Source organism: Pseudomyrmex gracilis, unplaced genomic scaffold, assembly GCF_002006095.1.
Source record: "Pseudomyrmex gracilis isolate BER0280 unplaced genomic scaffold, ASM200609v1 scaffold_570, whole genome shotgun sequence".
NCBI lineage: Eukaryota > Metazoa > Arthropoda > Insecta > Hymenoptera > Formicidae > Pseudomyrmex > Pseudomyrmex gracilis.
Window position 1 is genome coordinate 26178 of NW_018021154.1, and position 20232 is coordinate 46409.

The window sequence follows — 20232 nt, forward strand, 5'->3', positions numbered from 1 at the left end:
TATATATATATATATATATACACGTACACCGAAAAAATTGTATTCTTGTTTTGAGGAGAGAGAGATATCCCACTTACTTTAAGTATATTTTATACTAAAATAGGCGCCAAGAGAAGAGTTTCTTACTTTAAGAGGAAAATCCTCTAAATAGTAATATTGATAAGAATATATACTGATTAGAATATAAAAGGCCTCTATAGAAAAACACATATATCTCGCTATCGAAAAAGACTATATTCTTAAATTAAGAATATATTCTTAAATAAAGAATATATTTTAAATTAAGAATATATTCTTAAATAAAGAATATATTTTTAATTTCAGAAGAATATCATCTAAAATCTTTAAGAAGATTTTTTAAGTATAAAATCTTCTACTTATAAGAATATAATTTTTTCGGTGTACGATTAAATAATACAATACTCTAAGAATAAACGTGTGTTTTGCACGATTTTATAAAGAAATCAGTCAAACTGTTTTTCGTGTTCATGACACGCATATTTTACGCTTTTTACACAGTAAATGTCGAGAATTAACGAGGCCGGTGGCGTAACAGCTGAAAATAAATCTTGAAATAGTGCGAATATACGCTTGAGTTCCATCTATACTTATATATATATGTATATGTCGGTACATTGTTTCTACGTTTAGCGAGGCTTCGGGATATTGTTTGCGTGTCATAATAAAACAACATTTTATTATATGTGTAACTGTCTTTTTCCTGAACTAAATTCCGAGAACGCGGCGAGCGCGGTTAAATTTATCATAGTTCCGACCACATGTGGGTTTTTTTTTATTACTGGTTTAAGTCACGAGACTCATTTATAGGTTTCTCAGGTTTTCTTCTGATTTTCTCAAGTTTCTGATTTTTTTTGTCGCGAGTGTTATATTTTTGTTAATAAACAGATTTAAATATATACACTCCAACAACAGTGTTATTGCTTCAATAGCCAAAATTCATTTGTTCTTTGTTATATTTTTGTTTGTATATAAAAAATTGCAATTCGGTTAAAAAAAAAAAAATCCTACGTACGTGTATTATAATGCTTATTGTAATTATTGTGGGCGCGACCACGTAACAAAACATTTCAAAAACAAATTGATCACGAGTTTTAATCATTGGACTTGATATCACTCGTGTATCATTGGGTAACAATGGCGCGCTTCCCTTTTCTCGTCTCATCCCTATTAATTTGACACAATAAGTAGGAACTGCAGGCCGTTAACGTCGCCCTTATTTGCTTCCTGTGTTAATCACGGCACAAAACACGATAAAAAAAGACACTTTAAATCTGATCTGTTATTTAATTCTTCTGGTTTCAGGTCGAATCGGTGGAGTTGGCTTTGAAAATCTTGGACGGCTCTGAAATTCGTGGAAAAACACTGTCGGTTCAAAGAGCGAAGTTTCAAATGAAAGGCGAATACGATCCCGCGCGGAAACTCAATCGGAAAAAAAAGGACAAAGAACGACAAAAAAAGATGCAAGAAAAGTAAGTCTTCTGTGAGCAAAAATTTCGTGAGAGAAAATAAATCTCAAAAATGAAAAATGAAAAAAAAAAAAAGAAAAAAGAGAAATCAAATAACGACTATACACGTACTCCGTCTGTGTGCGAGTGGTTGTTTGTTGCCAAACAAACCACTTCTTATCGCGGATCTGAGGGCGTAGACCAACACTCACTTCATCATCTCATGACGCCCAGTACAAATCGGGCTTGGCGTTTTGTGCGCTGTGTTGCAACGCGAACCGCCAAGCCTGAGAGATGGTCGCTTTTCTCTCCTTCAGTTTCTTCAGCCTTTTATTCATCTCTTTTTCACGCTCGTGTGAGATGGCGTGTCCTCGGAAGATCAAGATACGTTTCATCCACGGTTCGCATCCGCCCGTCGCGCGCGCGCGTGTGTATCTTATTAAGGTTTCTATGCGCGGCGAAACACACACGCGTGTCGGCAAGTGGCTCGCTTAAAAACGATATCGTATCAAAGATGCGCAGTAAACGCAAACCTTGATTCAGAAAAAAAAAAAAAAATCTCTTACGGTACGTACTGTTGATATACGTACATCTCACGGCGTAACACACACGTTCCAGTGTGTAAAGACTCTGTAATAATTATGCACTGCCATCGGCTCTCCCGGGTTTTGCAGACTGCTTGGCGTTGGCGGTTCCGGCACGTTAGGCAGCTGCGCACGTCGATTACCCGCATTTAGTTCGCCGGTCTCCGCATACAGACCGATCCAAAATTATACGCTTAAGATTTCCCAGCAAGATTGCCGCAATTTAACCCTGATAATCGAAGCGTGTAATTGCGCCTTGTAAATGACATTGACTTTGTTGTGTCCCGTGTCTAGTGATCTAATTTGTAATTATTATTTCTTACACGAATGCGGATACATAACCGAAGGGAGCTAAAAGATCCGAGACATTTTCTTTTTTAGATGTGATAAAGAAAACTAAAAACACATTTTTTCTTTCTCGAAAACACATTTCCCCGATAGGAAAACGTTTACAAAATTAGGCGACGAAATCTTGCACTGAAATTGCAATTTGCAATTATACAGAAATGTTTTAGGAAATAGATGTAAAAACATTGATCTTTTATAAAATATTTGTAGTTGTTTGCAAAATTACTTTCCAAGTACTATTTCGGCAAAAGAATATAACGATATGGCGAATCATCTTAGCAGTATATTTGCAAAATTAATTTCACAAAGAAATTGTTCAATAATTGGAGGAAAAAATTTCAGCTATGCGATGTTTAAAATATGTAGAAATATAATTGCATACGAAGAAATCAATTTAATTCATGTATCCTGATAGGAAAACATTTACAAAATTATGCGACAAAATCTTGCACTGAAATTGCAATTTGCAATTATACAGAAATGTTTTAGGAAGTAGATGTAAAAACATTGATCTTTTATAAAATATTTGTAGTTGTTTGCAAAATTACTTTCCAAGTACTATTTCGGCAAAAGAATATAACGATATGGCGAATCATCTTAGCATTATATTTGCAAAATTAATTTCAAAAAGAAATTGTCCAATAATTGGAGGAAAAAATTTCAGCTATACGATGTTTAAAATATGTAGAAATATAATTGCACACACACATACGAAGAAATCAACTTAATTCATGTATATATATATATTATAGAAATGCATAACGACTTTTTCGCTATTTTTGACAAATTATTATTTACAAAATTTTATTTCGACAAAAAACTGTTGCGTTATGGCGAATCATTTTAGTGCAATCATTGCAGGATCGTCGTTATTAATTATGTCATTTTTGTGCAATATTTTTACAATTTGCTTACTAGGGATTTTTATAAATTTCCAACGCTTTTGAAAAGATGTACAATTATTATGGAAATTACATAAAAATTTGATTATATAACTGACGAAAAATTTATAAATCATGTGACGTGGTGTGTGCGCGCGCGCGCGCGTGTATGTAAAACATTTAAATTTCTTCGTGTACCATTATTTCGTGCGCTCACTGTTCAATAGCGGTGATGCATCTCCGATGCTATCTCTATATCGTTAGTCATATCGTTTCGGTATATCCTGTGTAGGTCGCGAGCGCAGGGTTAACGCCCTGGACTTTGCGAAAACCAGTTATTGGCGAACGTGCGGGCCCACGTTTGTGCTGGCCGGAAGTAGTCATCACGGCAACGGTCTTTCGACATCCGTTGTTGGAATTTACACTGGTTATATACGTTTCTATTGGCATCAATTTTCTGAGTCACTCCAAAGAAGTCGTGAGCCACGATCTATCAATCACTGTACGACCGTTCTTGACTACTCACAAGTTACTCTCCGGTATGCAGCTTGGTACTGGCACTTTATTTGTGCTGTATCGGGTTAACGTTTGTTCGGCATCTCTTGAACTATTGAAACCTGTCATTTTTTTTTGAACGACCAGAAGGAAACCTTCAATTGTCAATCGATTGAAATGCAAAATTGTCTTACTTCTTATCTACTTAGTATTTCTTGTGTGTGGCTGCTTGCAGATTGTTCGATTGGCGACCTGACCGCATGCGAGGTGAACCGTTGAAGTGTGAACGAGTTGTGGTCATAAAGAATCTTTTCACACCTGAAGATTTTGACAGAGAGGTGCAGCTGCTGCTTGAATACCAACAGGATATCCGATCCGAGTGTTTAAAGTGCGGTGATGTCAAAAAAGTAGTCATTTATGACGTAAGTTATTTATCTTTTGTTTCTTTTTTTTTGTTGACATTTTTTTTCTTTTTGAAAGTTCTATTCTTAGCAACTGCTAATAAAATGTTAGTAATAAAAGCTTAAAACTAAAAACTTAAAACTCATTGTTTCTCTTAACTATCGCGATTGACTTTCTCCGAACGCTGTATTTTTAGTGAGAATTTCATGAATTTCTCAGAACAGGCGGCAAGAAGCGCTTTTGAAAGGGTATGCCCCCAATCCCATAAATCGACGAGAGGCAAGACAATTTCAGTCTTTGCTATTCGGGCGTGAAACTATTTCAATGTCACAGAGTGCACGTTCCATCCAGACGACGCGTCTGACGACGACGTTTATATTTATCACTTTTTATATATCCTCACATTTTTTTTTAATTTTTTTTTTTAGTTATTTCCACAATGATATTTGTTTAAGTAATATTGCTTGTGAAAAATAGTAATTTGATTATTTTTCAAACTTTAATTTTTATTATAAATCCGCGATTATTTTGCGGATGTGATAAAATTGCGTTGACTTCAATATGAGAAACTCGATGTTTTGCCACCTAATTTGCCGTAGACGTCTCTCAGCTATCATTTTTTTTCTCTTTTTCAAAACACGTGTTACCGCAAAGAAATTCTCGGTGAAACATGGCTCTTCGCTGTCATGAGCGCCATGAAATATGTTTCACCGGAACAAGGAATTTTTCTTTTTAAAAGTGTTAATAGTGTCCCTTGTGTAAAATTCTGTGTGTAAACTTCTAGAATGTTCGTAATTTAACTTCCGCGAATTAAAAAAAAAAAAAAAAGATACAAACTCAGCGACATTGTAACGGTAGTTCTTCGACAATATAATAAACAAAACTATTATTTAAAAAAATTCATAAATAATTTTGAATTTCATACATATCTTGGACTTCGATTTGTTAAACCAAATATATAATTCAATTTTGCGTATCTAATTGTAACAAAACCCATGTCAAAATATTGTTTCTTTAATTTTCTACGTGTATAGCTCATAAGCAGAAGCCATAAATTCACCGTATATTTAGATTCAGCCGAATGTGATTCACGTGTTGAGTTTTATGCGCTCTTATTTGTGCTATATTTACTTGTCTCAACATTTATATTGACTTTTAAACAACCGACTGTTAAAATATGATTCAGATATTTATATATAGAGAAGTGTGTATGTTAATATACATTATATACTTTGAACGTTTATATGGGTAATTCTCAAAAAACGTAATCTCTCGTGGTATATTGACATAAAAAACATAGATAAGTTTTTTATATTGCATAGTCACGTATTCATATTAGGAATGGTGACTTAAAATGGTATGAAAAAACATAATTCACCGCTATCCGTTAGTTAATAATAATTATTTTTTATCAAAACTGAAAGTTGAAATTTACGCGTTCACAGAGAATCACCCATATATAGTGTGTATTAATTTTTGATTACTTCGGATCAAAAAGTTCTGTTTCTTTTTTTGTTTAGAGACATCCCGAAGGAGTAGCACAAGTTACATTCCGAGAACCGGCAGAGGCGCAAGCTTGCGTTCAGCTATTGAACGGTCGTTGGTTCAGCCAGAGAAAGATCTCAGCGGAAATCTGGGACGGGAAAACCAAGTACAAGTAAGTTATCCTGTTGGTTGATTACCACTGTATCAACTTTAAGAATCACATATCGATGGTTGCTAATACAGAATTTCTCTGTCGGTTATAAGAAACCTATATTTTTACGTATAATTATATACTTTATATGTATAAAATCACATGTTGACAATGAAAATTTCAAAATATTGTTTAATTATATTTGTTTATTGCTAGTGAATATAAATAAAATCTCTTGTAATTAAAAAAAATAAGAGTATAAGTATTAAAGTGGTGCAAATCTTCTCTACCACATGTGTTCTGATCTTAAGCGCGGTTGAAATCTTTGCTATAAGGGACGATGATCTTAGCTAACTATGGTTAGAATTTTTGTTGCAAGAAGATTCTCTGCGCTTGTGTAATGAAAAATTATCATTAACGTATATAACTCGCGTAACGTATTAAACGTCACAACGCAATACAACATGTTTTTCTAAATATGTATATAAAACTGTTAATGTATCAAATTTTTGTACTCTTCAGAATCAGAGAAACCGACGCCCAGGTCGAAGCACGACTGGAAAAATGGGATAAATATTTGGAGCAGAAAGATGAAGAAAAAGAAGAAAAACAAAAAAAGATACAGAGCAACAACGAAGGACGAGGAGTGTCGCAATAAAAACTTACATCCTACACAATCAATAAAATTGTAATCATATGTCACAGATTCTATTTTCTTTATTTGCAAAAATTTCTCATCGTGTCGTTATGCGCTGGATCGTTAAGCTCGGAAGTTTATCTTTCTAGGCATTTTATTTTTTATTAAGAATAATAATCTTAATCCATCTCCAAAAATACGGTCAGATTATATATACATATTACAATTATATATAATTCTAACAGCATGGTTTCAAGTTATACATGTTGTTCGTCGCCGTTGAACTACTACTAATGTTAGGAACATGTTAGTCGTTGCAGCAATAAAGATATCTCTCTAAGTTGTTTTTATTATATGCTGGCAGCGTCTTTTCCTCGATATCTACTCCTTATTGTCGATCCTCCTTTTTTTTTTTTTTTTTTTTTTTTTTTTCCAGGTTTTAATTTTGAAGAATTTTGTCTCAAAAATCTTACGTGATACAACGAAACTGTACACGAGAGATTATTAAGAAAGAAAGATAATAATTGCATCTCAAAAATAAATGTCATCTATATATTTTGAATATTTGCTACTAAAATTTGTAACTAAATTAGTGTAGTATTTATTCAAAATTTGAACTTTTTTACTTGACAATTAAAATTAAAATTTGACTTATTATTTATAAATTTTGACTAATTTCTCTCCTTTGACTTGTTATAATTTTCACCTTTCATTAATATATGATTTTATTTGAAATTCCTGTTTAGACTTTGATACATAGACATCTTACATTGTTTTCGTTTTGTATGTCTATGTCATTGGCTTTAGTTGCTGTTCTTTGCCTGTATACTCGTTATTTGATCACACAACGACTTGTCTGTGCTTAGGTGCGTATATACATTATTTGTATTTTTACTTTATTTTACATTTTAAATTTTAAACTTAAATCAACTTTAATTTATTGTAAGGTCACATTTAATTATCATGCGAATTAATCACTATATTCTTGTGCAATCTTGTATCTAAATTTGTTTTTTTTTTTTTTTTTCAATTTAAACAGTGTTGAGAATGATCCACAATAAAAGGATCGAAACGTCCACTTAACTTACACTGACTGCTGTTACAATTTATTTCCACTTCCACCTTGGATCTGCGGTTTTTGCTTTTCTTATAGTTTGTCTCCGTCGAGCCTTAAACTTTATTATTGAAAATTTGAATAATTCACATTTAAACGGTGAAAGAACGTTTTGATCATTCGATATTGATCTTCATACGATCTTCATATGTTTTATTCTGTTGAACCGTTTTTTTTTTTACATAATTGTTCTATTCACGCTGACCTAAAAATTTAACGCGAGATAGATCAACTTCGTTTTTTAATTATTATTCGTAATATGAAGATCAAAATAAATTATCGATACGTTCATTTACCGTCTTAATGTGAATTATTCAAATTTTGAATAAATATCACAGCCACCACCCATTGAATTGACGGCTTTTTGGTCTACTAATTTAGTTATTTTTTTTTTATTCTGTTGAGCCGTTTTTTTTTTACATAATTGTTTTATTAAAATTTAATTTCTAGAACATTTATAAAACAAAAATTTTTTTGATGCGTCAACGCGATGCTCATTATGATTCCCTATTATTGAACTCTCATTAAGAAGTTGTGCACACGGGGACCAAACGTGGGAACGAGAAAAAGAGAAATGGAATTCACTGGCTTGTTATTTCGACGTTCCAAGTAATTTCTTTTCGTGGGAGGCCCAGGAGTCTGTTGATCTGTCAAAAAAAAAACAGGGTTTGCAGCATCCTTGGACGTCCGCGACGTGCTTTTTTTTTGCTCAGATGAATCGGTCGTCAAAGTAACGTTAATTGAGTAAAAGTTTTACTCAATCCACGGTAATATTGCCGAAAGGTGCTCTTGAAATTGCGCGAGTCGCGACTGAAAAATCAAAGCTAATACTTGTCCGCGAAGTTTTTTCTCGTGATTTATAATTCGCAAAAAGTTTTAAACGTTTTTTGCACGATATAAAAGTTTGTTTTTTGCGCGTAATATGGAAGCAATTTTTTTTATTATCAGACAAATCGTCAAATAGCTGCATCATCGCCAATTTTTCGGTGCTGGTGCACGTGGCGAAAAGGAACAACACCTCAAAGCGCCGGGTTTATTCGAGCAATGTCTTTCGATCTCGCTTTCCATTGTCCGACATTCATTTGAACCATTCCCCACGCGTACGGGGGGAATGAGAATACGAGCGGCGGCATATTTCAGTCGCTCTCCGCACCATTTATGATGTGCAAAGAGCAAGGGCTAGAAGCGACCCTACAGTAATATCACTGACAAATTTAATGCCTAGTATTAGGCAGCGGGGGGGGGTTGCACCTCGCCCTTCTATCTACCTATTGTTAAGTGGCCACGTGCAGAATGACTACTGTTCCAGGCGGCCAGGCGAAAACGTTTAATCGTTTCGAGACCTACTGCAAAAAAACCTCCCCCCGCGCATCTACTGTCACGCTTGTCGAGACTTTATTGGATTTGCTCGTCGTTTGAGATTGTCGGGGACCTGCTAAGTTACACACAACATTAGATATCGACCGGTAACGTTGGATGATGATTTGATACGGTCAAGTGTTTAATCTTGACACTACGCTCCGGCCGCAGGAATTGCCAGTATGTTTTGCAACTGAGGAAAGTTAAAAAAAAAAAATATATATATATATATTTTTTATCGTTTTTTTCTGTTTTTTTGAAAAAAATCAAAGACTATATTTCAAAGAAACGAGGATTTTGTTAAAATATGAGAGAGAAAAGACAGAAGGAGAGAAAAAGAGAAGTAATTTGGTATATCACGTCTTCTGCGCACAGATACTTAATAAAAAAATATATATATACAACTTTTATATGAATACTGTATATATATATATATATATAAACAGAAATACTGTATATAAATATACTGATAAAAGTTCGTTTATTTAAACATTAAAAGCGTCAAGATGTACATAATATATATAACAACATGTATTTAATATATGTAAATAATATTTCGTAAAATAGCCTCTTCAGAATTATAATTTATAAAAAGTGTAAAAGAATCTTACACGCATATAAAGTTTATACATAACAGATAAATAAATTCACTAACATGAAAAAAAAATTAATTTAAAAAACAAATTCTAAAGTTATGTGTATGTATTTTAATATTAATTCATATAAGTTTTAATACTCTTCGATAGGTTCCTCTTCGTCGACATCAATATCTTCGGTTTCTCTCCTGAACCGATAGCCTCCAGATATCCCAACCGAGGGAGAGACACCGTGGCCTCCTCGGCCTGGTTGAAGCTGACCGTGACCTCTGATGAAACCGTTATTGCCGATGTTTCTTTCAGCCTGGATGCCAACGTGCGGTTGCACTCGTTGTCCGGGTACTTTACTCATTCCTCCGTAGACGTCCACACTTGAACGACCATTGTTATAAATGTTACGATTGGCATTAAGATCCCAACTAGGTTGACGCATCGGACCGCTTAAGGGCTGACTTCCTTGAAAACTTAGCGAATTTCTTTGAGGGTCCGCTTCCCTCCTGAACCGATAACCTCCAGATATCCCAACCGAGGGAGAGACACCGCCTCTTTGGCCTGGTTGAAGTTGACCATGTCCTCTGATGAAACCATTTTTGCCGATGTTTCTCTCAGCCTGGATGCCAACGTGCGGTTGCACTCGTTGTCCGGGTACTTTACTCATTCCTCCGTAGACGTCCACACTTGTACGACCATTGTTGTGAATGTTACGATTGGCGTTAAGATCCCAAGTAGGTTGACGCATCGGACCGCTTAAGGGCTGACTTCCTTGAAAACTTAGCGAATTTCTTTGAGGGTCCGCTTCCCTCCTGAACCGATAACCTCCAGATATCCCAACCGAGGGAGAGACACCGCCTCTTTGGCCTGGTTGAAGTTGACCATGTCCTCTGATGAAACCATTTTTGCCGATGTTTCTCTCAGCCTGGATGCCAACGTGCGGTTGCACTCGTTGTCCGGGTACTTTACTCATTCCTCCGTAGACGTCCACACTTGNACGACCATTGTTNTNAATGTTACGATTGGCGTTAAGATCCCAAGTAGGTTGACGCATCGGACCGCTTAAGGGCTGACTTCCTTGAAAACTTAGCGAATTTCTTTGAGGATCCGCTTCCCTCCTGAATCGGAAACCGCCGTTTATGCCAACCGAAGGAGATAGTCTGCCTCCTGGACCTCGCTGGAATTGAGTTTGACCTCTGATGAAACCATTGCCGTAGTTTCTCTCAGCTTGGACGCCGAAATGTGGCTGAACTCGTTGTCCGGGTGTTTTATTTATTCCTCCGTAAGCGCCGGCCGACGTGCGACCATCGTTAATGATGTTAGCATTGGCATTGAGATCCCACGTAGGTTGACGTTCCGGACCGCCTAAAGGTTGTGTTCCATGAAGAGTTATTGAACCCCTGCTATTGTCTGCCTCGCGACGAAAACGCGAACTCTGCAAATAAGTTAAGCACATTATTACAATTAAATATATCTAAGTCTTTTTTGTACAATTATATATATTTTTTAACCAAGTGTGCAGATTATTGACACATGTATAAGACATTTTGTCAATACTTTTCAAAGATCCCACACAGACATCCATCCATCCAGACATTTATTAGATGTCGCATGGAGCTGTCGACGTCTAATAGACGTCTAATGGAGTTTTTGTTCTGTGTGGAATGTTTTTTTTAACTGAGAGAAAATTCCGACTTAACGATAATTTCCAGGTAAAAAAGAATTGTGTATATTTTAAATATGCGAGAAGCCGCGTGTTTGAATGTATAAAATATTTGAATGTAAATTCACAATATTTAAATGAATAGAAAGTTTTAGTCTCGATTTATTATAATGATCAGCTATTCGTTTAAGTAATAGTATGTTACATACCTCATCTGGCGAAAGAGTCGGTGATAAGTCTTCTGGTATATTGGCGCTCGTATAGACGATAACGCTCGATAAGGCGAACACAAAAATTAGCAGTCTCATGGTAACGCGCCGACTATTCCTTCGGGAATATAATTAATGTATTCGTTTGAAGTGCTGAACAACTTCTGATGCTCATCTGCTTCATCTCGGATGCTTATATACGAAACTTTCAGATTCGGGGATGTACACGTTCTTTCCCAAGCAGCGTTCCTTTTGCAGCGCCGGGTAATACCCGGCCGCAGATCCATAAAGTCGATGCATAAAAGTCTGAGTTGTGTCTCTCGCACGAATTATCTCTCGCGTCGGGGAATCCTCGCACACAAGCCTAAACAAATTGTCTCTCGATGTCACATCGTGTGATCCGAAAGTATTTCCCCCAAAAGTTTTAATTGTCACACCGATTATAAGTCACAAATCAAAACGTTTCAAATAATATTATTATTATTGTTTTTTTTTTTTTACATAATTTAGATTATGAATTTGTATTATACGAATAAGGCATTTTAATGTATTACAAATTTGTTTTAATGTATTGTTATTTAAATATATTATATATTTTTATATATATTTTTATAACAATATATTATATATTGTTTATACTTAAGTTTTACGAGTGTGTTACATTTGTTAGATCTGTAATACATATGTAAGTTAATGAAATATATATTTCTTTTCGCACACACACACACACACACACACGCACGTTTAATGTATGACAAAATAAAAGACATTTTCAGAACAACATTTATTATTTCATTCTTGTAAAGACATACTTTTATTAACGACTTATTATATAAAATTATATAAGATTCTTTTGTAAAAAATTTTGATGACTTATTTGTATTTGTCTTTACTTGAATCAGTTTTAATAAGTTTTAATATACACACTTTCGCAGACGTAACATCCATCAGACGTATGATGACGAACGTTCGTAACTTTACGTAACATCTAATGAACATCCAAATGAACGTTTGTATAAAATATTATTTTGTGTGAAAAAAGCAATTTTAATACTGAAATAATTAATCATATTTCTGTGTGTATGTGCGCAGTATGCAGTAACACGAACACTCATTAATTCATACTCACGCTTGTACACACATATTGTCGCAACGAGCGAGATAACAACGATAAAAATAACACGAGTGATACAAACCAAACATATATATGGTAAAGAAAAGTTCAAGACGATATCAAGACGCGGGACCTCTCGCATTAAAAACCAACAAACGCTTGCTGCTACAAAGCGAGTAGAGTTGCACTTGTAGAAACAAAGAGACGGTAATATTTCGCAGGTGTATGAAAATTCTAAGTAAATTTCTTTATATGTAAACGATCGATTTTTTGTAAACGTGTAATACTTTTGTTAGATATTACAGCTTCGCTTACTGCGTCTTCTTCTTCTTAATCTCTTTTATCTCAATTGATATCCCTAATAGGCACATTTGTGAAAATATTGTACAACAAAAATGGCATCATGAATGGCGACGATTTTGCAATGATTGCACTGAGATAATTCGCCATAACGCAACAGTTTTGTCGAAATAAAATTTAAATAATATTTGTAAATAATATTTGTCAAAAATTGCGAAAAAGTTGTTATGCATTTTCACAGTATATACCTCCAATAGGCAATTTGTGAAAATATTGCACAAATGTGACATCATGAGTGACGACGATTTCTTGCATTTCTTCTGTGCAATCATATTTCTACATATTTTAAACATCACATAGCTGAATTTCTTTTCTCAATTATTGGACAATTTCTTTGTGAAATTAATTTTGCAAATACACTGCTAAGATGATTCGCCATATCGTTATATTCTTTTGCCGAAATAGTATTTGGAAAGTAATTTTGCAAACACCTACAAATATTTCAGAAAAGATTAATGTTTTTACATGTATTTTCTAAAATATGTCTGTATAATTGCAAATTACAATTTTAGCGCAAGATTTCGTCACATAATTTTGTAAATGGTTTTCTATCAGGGTATAATTAAACTAAAAACGCTTTTGTTTTTGTCTTGATTTGCGCATATGATAGCAAGCATTCTAAAACAAAATTTTCATCGAAAACGAACTTTACATATATATATACAGGGTGTCCCAGAATTGGTTTAACATCGCTCGTAGACAGATAGAAGGAATAAAACTAAGGTGAAAAGTCCTATACCATTTTGCTAGATTCGCAATAGTTACCGAGATTTTAATTAACAAAGATCCGCGAATAAGCGTGCATCNGGCTGTCTTACGCGCGTAGNACAGCCCGGCGCGCTTCACACAATTACATTTTAATATGTATATGTTATAGTATATATTGTTATATTAGCTCCTCCCATATGTCGCTATGGGTAACAACGTTAGCGCGCGAAGCGCGGCGGGCAGTCTTACGCGCGTAAGACAGCCCGATGCATGCTTATTCGCGGATCTTTGTTAATTAAAATCTCAGTAACTATTGCGAATCTAGCAAAATGGTATAGGACTTTTCACCTCAGTTTTATTCCTTCTATCTGCCTACGAGAGATGTTAAACCAATTCTGGGACACCCTGTATATTTGTGTGTATGTGTGTAAAGAACTTTTACTAAATATTACTGTTGGAGATATTCTACTGAAAATATTACAAAATTAGAGAATGTAATTCCGAACTTGACTTCTGCTCCTGATCGATCTGAAATTTTGCACAAAAATAGTGTTTGATATGTGACAAATAAGTCCCCACTTTGGGAAATAAAACCCCCAATTTTTATGATATGAAAACTAAAATCGACTAGAATCGATTCTATATGACATTTATTTCCTCAGTTCTTTTGTCTTTCAACAAGGCGTGGTTGCATCTTTTAGATGCTTTCATAGGAAAATCAATCAGATGGTTTCCCGTTGCCTTCCTGATATCCTGATGCCGTTGGCCATCTAGTGATTCTTCCGCCTTTAGGGACGATTTTTCTTCCCTAGAGCAACAAGATGCTCTGCTCGGTTCTTGATAGCTCTGATTGGAGACTCGGATTCAGTTCGCATCTCACAATCAGTCGGTAAATTCGATTAAGAGAGAGACCGGCTCGGAAAAACCCAAAGATGTGTGGATTCGAGAACTCGGGACTTCCCCCTACTCGCAGATCCCGCACTCAGGCCGCGAGACCACTGGACCGGTCTATGTGATTTATATACACATATATAATATATAATAAAAATATTATACGTGATAGTTCTATTCACTGAAAAGAATCTTAAAGCACCGAGCGTTGGGAGTAAACAGTGTTTTGACACGAAAAGTTACAAATTCACTTTTTGCAGAAAGCAAGATCTACTTTATATCGTCTGATGCTTTGTGGAAAATTAGGTCTGTAATTAGGGTAAAAGACCCAATTACTGTCACCTGTCCAATTACCGTCACCCTAAGCTATTTTATTTAAAATATTAAATAAATCCTAAAAAATTATGCATGAAAACAATCTAACGTAGAATTTTAAGTGCAATTATTATAACAAAAAATCCAGCACTCAACATTCTTGTCTCATTTCTTTCATTTTAGGGGGTTGACAGTAATAGCTCTCGCATCGTTCTTTTTTAATTATTAAATTTTTAAATAAAAATAGAGATCTTGAGAGGCGGTATTATTTTGTTTCCTTATATCAGAGACATCGAATAATACCAGATAAGAAGAAAAACACATGTTTTTGATAAACAAATAGTAAAAACAATTCGCTAACGCCAGAGTTTATTATTCAGTCGACAGTAATTGGGTCTTTTACCCTATATCGTACAAGTTTAATTTCCACGCAAAGCGAGGTTCAAAATTCAAACTTATGTTTTTAGTTTTTTGATAGTGAAGCCCCCCTCCGTAGAGAGGGGAGCAAAAAACTTTTTAATGGAAAGCGAAGTGTAATCGTAGATATACTTACTATGTATACATCTTTCATGTGTTTATATGTTACACGTGTGTATCATGTAGAGTCGATTCTAGTCGATTATTTTTCATGTCACGTGAAAAGTTGTTTTTCATTTTCCCGAAGTGGGGACCGTATGCGCGCGCTTTATTCGTCACATCGACAACTATTTTTGTGCAAAATTTCAGATCGATCGGGAGAGCAAGGGTCATTCGGAACTCCATCCCAAAATTCACATTTGAAGAATAATAACATCAACAAAATCGAGTAGTAACTGTTTGATAACGTGATATACAGACGCTCTTTATTATAAAAATATTGGATTATTTGTAGTGTAAAAAGGCACTCAAATATACAGATACGCTCGATCGTTGAACTTTTACGATTACTTCTCGAAGAAAACGATGGTTTGTATTAAATCTATTTGAAAGATCAGTAAGTCAGTTGGCCGGTGTCGTATAAAAATACAGATTTCCGCATAAGAACGTTGTTTCGGTAGGAATTTTGCCCTTAAGACGCCATGTTTTATCCCCTTCTCTCTTTCTCTCTCTCTCTCTCTCTTTCTATTTATCTATCTGTTTCTTGCTACCTCTCCCGGGGTATATCTCTGTTCTCTTCTCTTCTTCTTACTCTCTCGCTCACTCTTTCGCCGCGGCAAATTAAGCTTCCCAAAACACCACGAAACTGTTAATTAAGACTCATTATGCGCGCTGCGGGGGATGGTTGCTCGGAACGGAAGGAAGGTGGGACGAAGGCGAAGGATGAAGACCACGAAGAAGCTGGATGGAGGAGGTGGAGGAAGGAGTGAAGCGCACACGGAGCAGAGAGAAGGTAAGCGCGCGCGAGAAGGGTGGTTTTACCCAAGTACGAACTTCTTAATACCGCAGCTGTAGTCGGGTTCATTGTGGGATCAATACGGGGAGAGCTCGTGGAAGTGGTAGCCCAAGTGCGATTGGCCCTGACGATCGGACACAGCGATTGGCTGACGTCGGCACTACCAGGAGGCGGGTCCTGCCATCGCGTGTCGACGAGGTGGCGGAAAAGAGGAAGAGGATACTCACACCGCGGCTCTCGCTTTGAGAGACCGACGGCGACGCGCGGCGACAGGGACAGGCTTGGTAAAAGACAGCAATACACTCTAGGGAGAGAGGGTGATACACGGTGTTGTATCTGGGGGGGATTTCAGTCTGTGTTCACCCATGAGAGACGCCACTACCAGCGGCGATACGCTCCGCTCACGCTTGCGAGGGTGAGGGCTCGCTTTTCACAGTTGTCAGCTGGTCGTCCTCGTTATTTTGCGAGGATCATCAGTCGTCCTCGTTGAATCCAAAAACCACCGCCGCGAGTAACCTAACGATCGCGCGGTCTTATAAACAGCCGCGAGAAGTTATCGATAATATATATTTAGATCGACCAAAAGACATCGGTGGTCAACTCAAATCGGAGCAATTAAAAGTTACATGCGCGTGCGTATTTTCACACAATTGTAGGTGTATGATCCTACATACGAAATGATACATATTTGAAGTGTCGAAAGAAAGACGGTGAATTGTTGTTGTTTCCAGTGATGTGTGTTTGAACATGAAATTGTTAAAGAGAGAAAAAGATCAGACGATCAACCGGAGCAGAGTTAACTTGACTCTTAAATTATCTCTGTGAGAAGACTTCAACCTGCGGAATTATCGGTCACTGTATATATATATATTTGTGAAATAAATTTATAAGAGTAATTTCTCACACAGAGAGACAAAAATAACGAAATATTGAAACTGACGATAATTGACGCATATCTGGATAAACACATTGAGAACAGAATCTCTAACGAGAAAACATTTTTCAAAAAAACAATTTATCTCTCAACAAATACATAAATTTGACAAAAAAATTGCTTGATAGAAAGAACGACTGAGAAGTGTGTTACGCAAGAAGTTCATCAAGTGCGATCAAATGTCTTCGCTCGTCTGTTAAAATCTCGAATGGTGACCGCTTTCTTGGACTATGTCGCGACTCGACGTATCTAGCTGATGACCAAACCACTTGCTTACCTGTCCTTTTGCGCATTCGCATAACGCGTCTATCAAGAAACAAAAAAAAAAAAAAGAAAGCAATCAAATGCATTCGTCAACTTGCATTCTATCTCGAAAAAATATTCCGCATACATTCGCGATCTATTAATTGAGTGGAGTGTTCTCGAGAGAGAGAGAGAGAGAACGCGCACAATCAGAACGTTTATCATCTATTAAACTGTTTGCTTCCTTGTAAAAAAAAAAAAAAAAAATACACTTTATCGGATTGTAGTGAAAGTGATAGTGTTTTTAAACGAAATGGACAAGATCTTACTGTAATCAACTGAGAGTAACATCCATGCCTCTCTTCGTTATTTAAATCTCCTCGCGTTCTTCGTGTTGCAAACCTTGAAACAAGTTGTTAACGTGTTGTGACAATGCGATCGAACAACATAAATCACAATTGTTTCGGGTGAAGCGAGAAACGTCTCGGATGAATCTAAGATCTATATCGCAAATCAAAATCAATTATAATAATTCGATATTGTTATCTTCTCCGTGTTCTCAGTTTGCCTTTTTTTTTCGCGCCGTAAGTAAGTATACAAAAATAAAAGCATTAGAAAGACTGTGCGTTGACGTATATTATCAGCTACCTCACTTCTGCTACTTGCTTATCATCATGGACCGTTGAATTCGTACGTATGGTGTCAAGATTTAACCCCCTGATCTAGTGGATCCCGAGGATGATACACCCGAATGTTTGAACCAACACGTTGTGTGCGATAACCATTGACGGAGATTAAAAAAGGACGGACTTAAAGGGTGTTTTCTCGAAAGGGTGGTGCGACGTTTGGATACGGAAGTCTGCAGGCCAGCTCTGGGGTGTCGGGCCCGAGCGGGGTGATGAGCTGCTCCGATGTGATGTATCAGTATTATCCTTACCTTTACCAGACCCACCGGCCACCGCCGCCGCACCCGACCCACCCCCATGCGGCCCCGCACAGCCATCCTCACGCAAATCCGCACGCGGCGCACCATAGTCCAGCCAGACCGGCGCCTTTCCAACCCTTCCCGCCGGCCACAACAACGCACCAGTATGATAGGGTGAGTAAATAATCTTTTATTCTCGCCATTAAGATAATGACTAATGAGATAAGCGTCGATAAATGGATTCTTGATGAAATAGACAAAATTACGCGAAGAGGCGCTAATAGGGTTTACACCGTGAGGGAACACACACGCCTATACTTTTCTAAAGTAGAGTTCGTTCGCGAGAACACATTTTTATAACCTCGTTCTATGGATCTCTCAAATTGCCGCTTCTTCTCCTCCCTCCGACTAGGTACTTGAATCGCCCCCCCCCAGGCAATTAAATAAAAACAGACCCACGTTGTTCGTTGGTCATTAAGTTTGGCACGTTCGACAAAAAAATAAAAAAAAACACCGCGGCTGTTTATAATAAGTTATGCTTGTACTCTACATCGTCCGTTCCCGTTTTTACGGCGAACCGACACCTTTTACTGCCATATAAATTAAATTAAATCGAGAAGATGAGTATATATGTATATATATTGTGTGTGTGTGTGTGTGTATGTGTACACAACACACACACACACAATAGAAAAGTAAATTTCTTTTGTTTCTTTTTTTTTTATAAAAAAAAAACTATCATTTGTGAGATTTAATTTCAAACAGATCAAAGCTTGAGTGAATCAAATAAAATCCGGTTTTTTTCTCTATCTATTCTCTTTTTCCAAGATGTATAGCTATGCGAGCATTGTTGGCTCATTTATCTATCATTTATCTTAGCGGACGACATTGTAGAAACATATCCGTCTTGACATCTTGGCGTTCTCTTTGCTCTTTTCTCTTTCTCTCCGCCGCGATCGCGAGATAACATCCGGCAAAAGCGTTAAGCGCGCGATACAAGCGAAGAGAAGCGAAGAAGGGAAAGCTGATTCCGACAATCGGACAGGACAGGTTCTTCTTCTCGAAGAGGCACCCCCGAGGGAAGAAGAGGGACACACAGGTCTTCTCCAAGCTCATATTCCCGAGGCTCGGCTAGTTCACGCGACCGCGGCGTGACACGAGTTTACTTTTATTTAAACCTCTCTCTCCTTTCTTTTATTTAGGCTCCAAAGAGGAGTCTCGGGAGGAGCGCCGGTAGGAACGCTTATTTTGTTCCTTTGCTGTTCTCCGTGTTTCTCTCTCTCTCTCTCTTCTCTCTCTCTCTTTCTTTCTGTCCCCTCCAGTTTCGGAATTAATAGCCGCGCTAGTGTTTTTCGCAGTGTGTCGTGGCCGCAACGTCCTCTACGTTCTCTATGTGTGTGCGCGCGTGTGTGTGTGTGTGTACGCGCGCGCGCCGCGCTTACGAAGGCGCGTACCGACGTGACGGGCATTAAAAAGCGCATTGTCTTCTCACGGGACGCACCGAAACTGCCGCGCTGTGCTTTTATCACTCTTGCTCGCTTTGCTTCCGCCTGAATTTAGCGAAAATATCGTTTTTATCTTCTATAAAAAAAAAAAAAATTCATCCGGATAATTATACGCAGCATCTATTCGACGAACACAAAAATGTCTCTTCCCATCCCAGTATTTCTTTCAGTATATATATATTTCCATCCGATATTTTCCGTCCGAACTCTCGAAAAACGCCAAGAATTTAATATAAATACGTAAAATACACATTGATGTTATTTGAAATGTTAGATCTCGGCAAGTATTCTGTTTTCTTATGTTTAAAGTTTTTTTTGTTTCAAATTAAAAAATGATCACAAAGTTGTATCAACTACTGATCGATCATATCGATGTCGTATCGTATATAACGCGGAAACTGTAAGAAATTTATACGAGCGAGGCAAAGAAATCTAGAGATACTGGAAGACGCATGATCGTCTCGTCGAAGAAACGCGCGAGCGT

At 36.7% G+C, this 20232-nt stretch overlaps 2 protein-coding genes across 2 annotated transcripts in view; one reads left to right on the forward strand and one right to left on the reverse strand.

The window, feature by feature from the left end:
- Positions 1–6782, forward strand: part of LOC109861097 (HIV Tat-specific factor 1 homolog) — a 28546-nt gene extending 21764 nt beyond the window's left edge. Inside the window, exons 3-6 of the mRNA XM_020440613.1 lie at positions 1324–1490; positions 4010–4196; positions 5697–5833; positions 6335–6782. Of these exons, the coding sequence (XP_020296202.1) occupies positions 1324–1490; positions 4010–4196; positions 5697–5833; positions 6335–6470 (627 nt within the window). The 3' untranslated portion in view covers positions 6471–6782. The remainder of the gene's footprint in view (positions 1–1323; positions 1491–4009; positions 4197–5696; positions 5834–6334) is intronic.
- A 2667-nt stretch (positions 6783–9449) lies between these two features.
- LOC109861099 lies at positions 9450–11557 on the reverse strand. Its single transcript, XM_020440615.1, has 2 exons — positions 11382–11557; positions 9450–10944 (listed from the first exon to the last, which is right to left on the reverse strand). The coding sequence occupies exons 1-2, from the start codon at positions 11478–11480 to the stop codon at positions 9652–9654; spliced, it is 1392 nt and encodes a 463-aa protein (XP_020296204.1). The 5' UTR covers positions 11481–11557; the 3' UTR covers positions 9450–9651.
- Positions 11558–20232: the final 8675 nt, after the last annotated feature.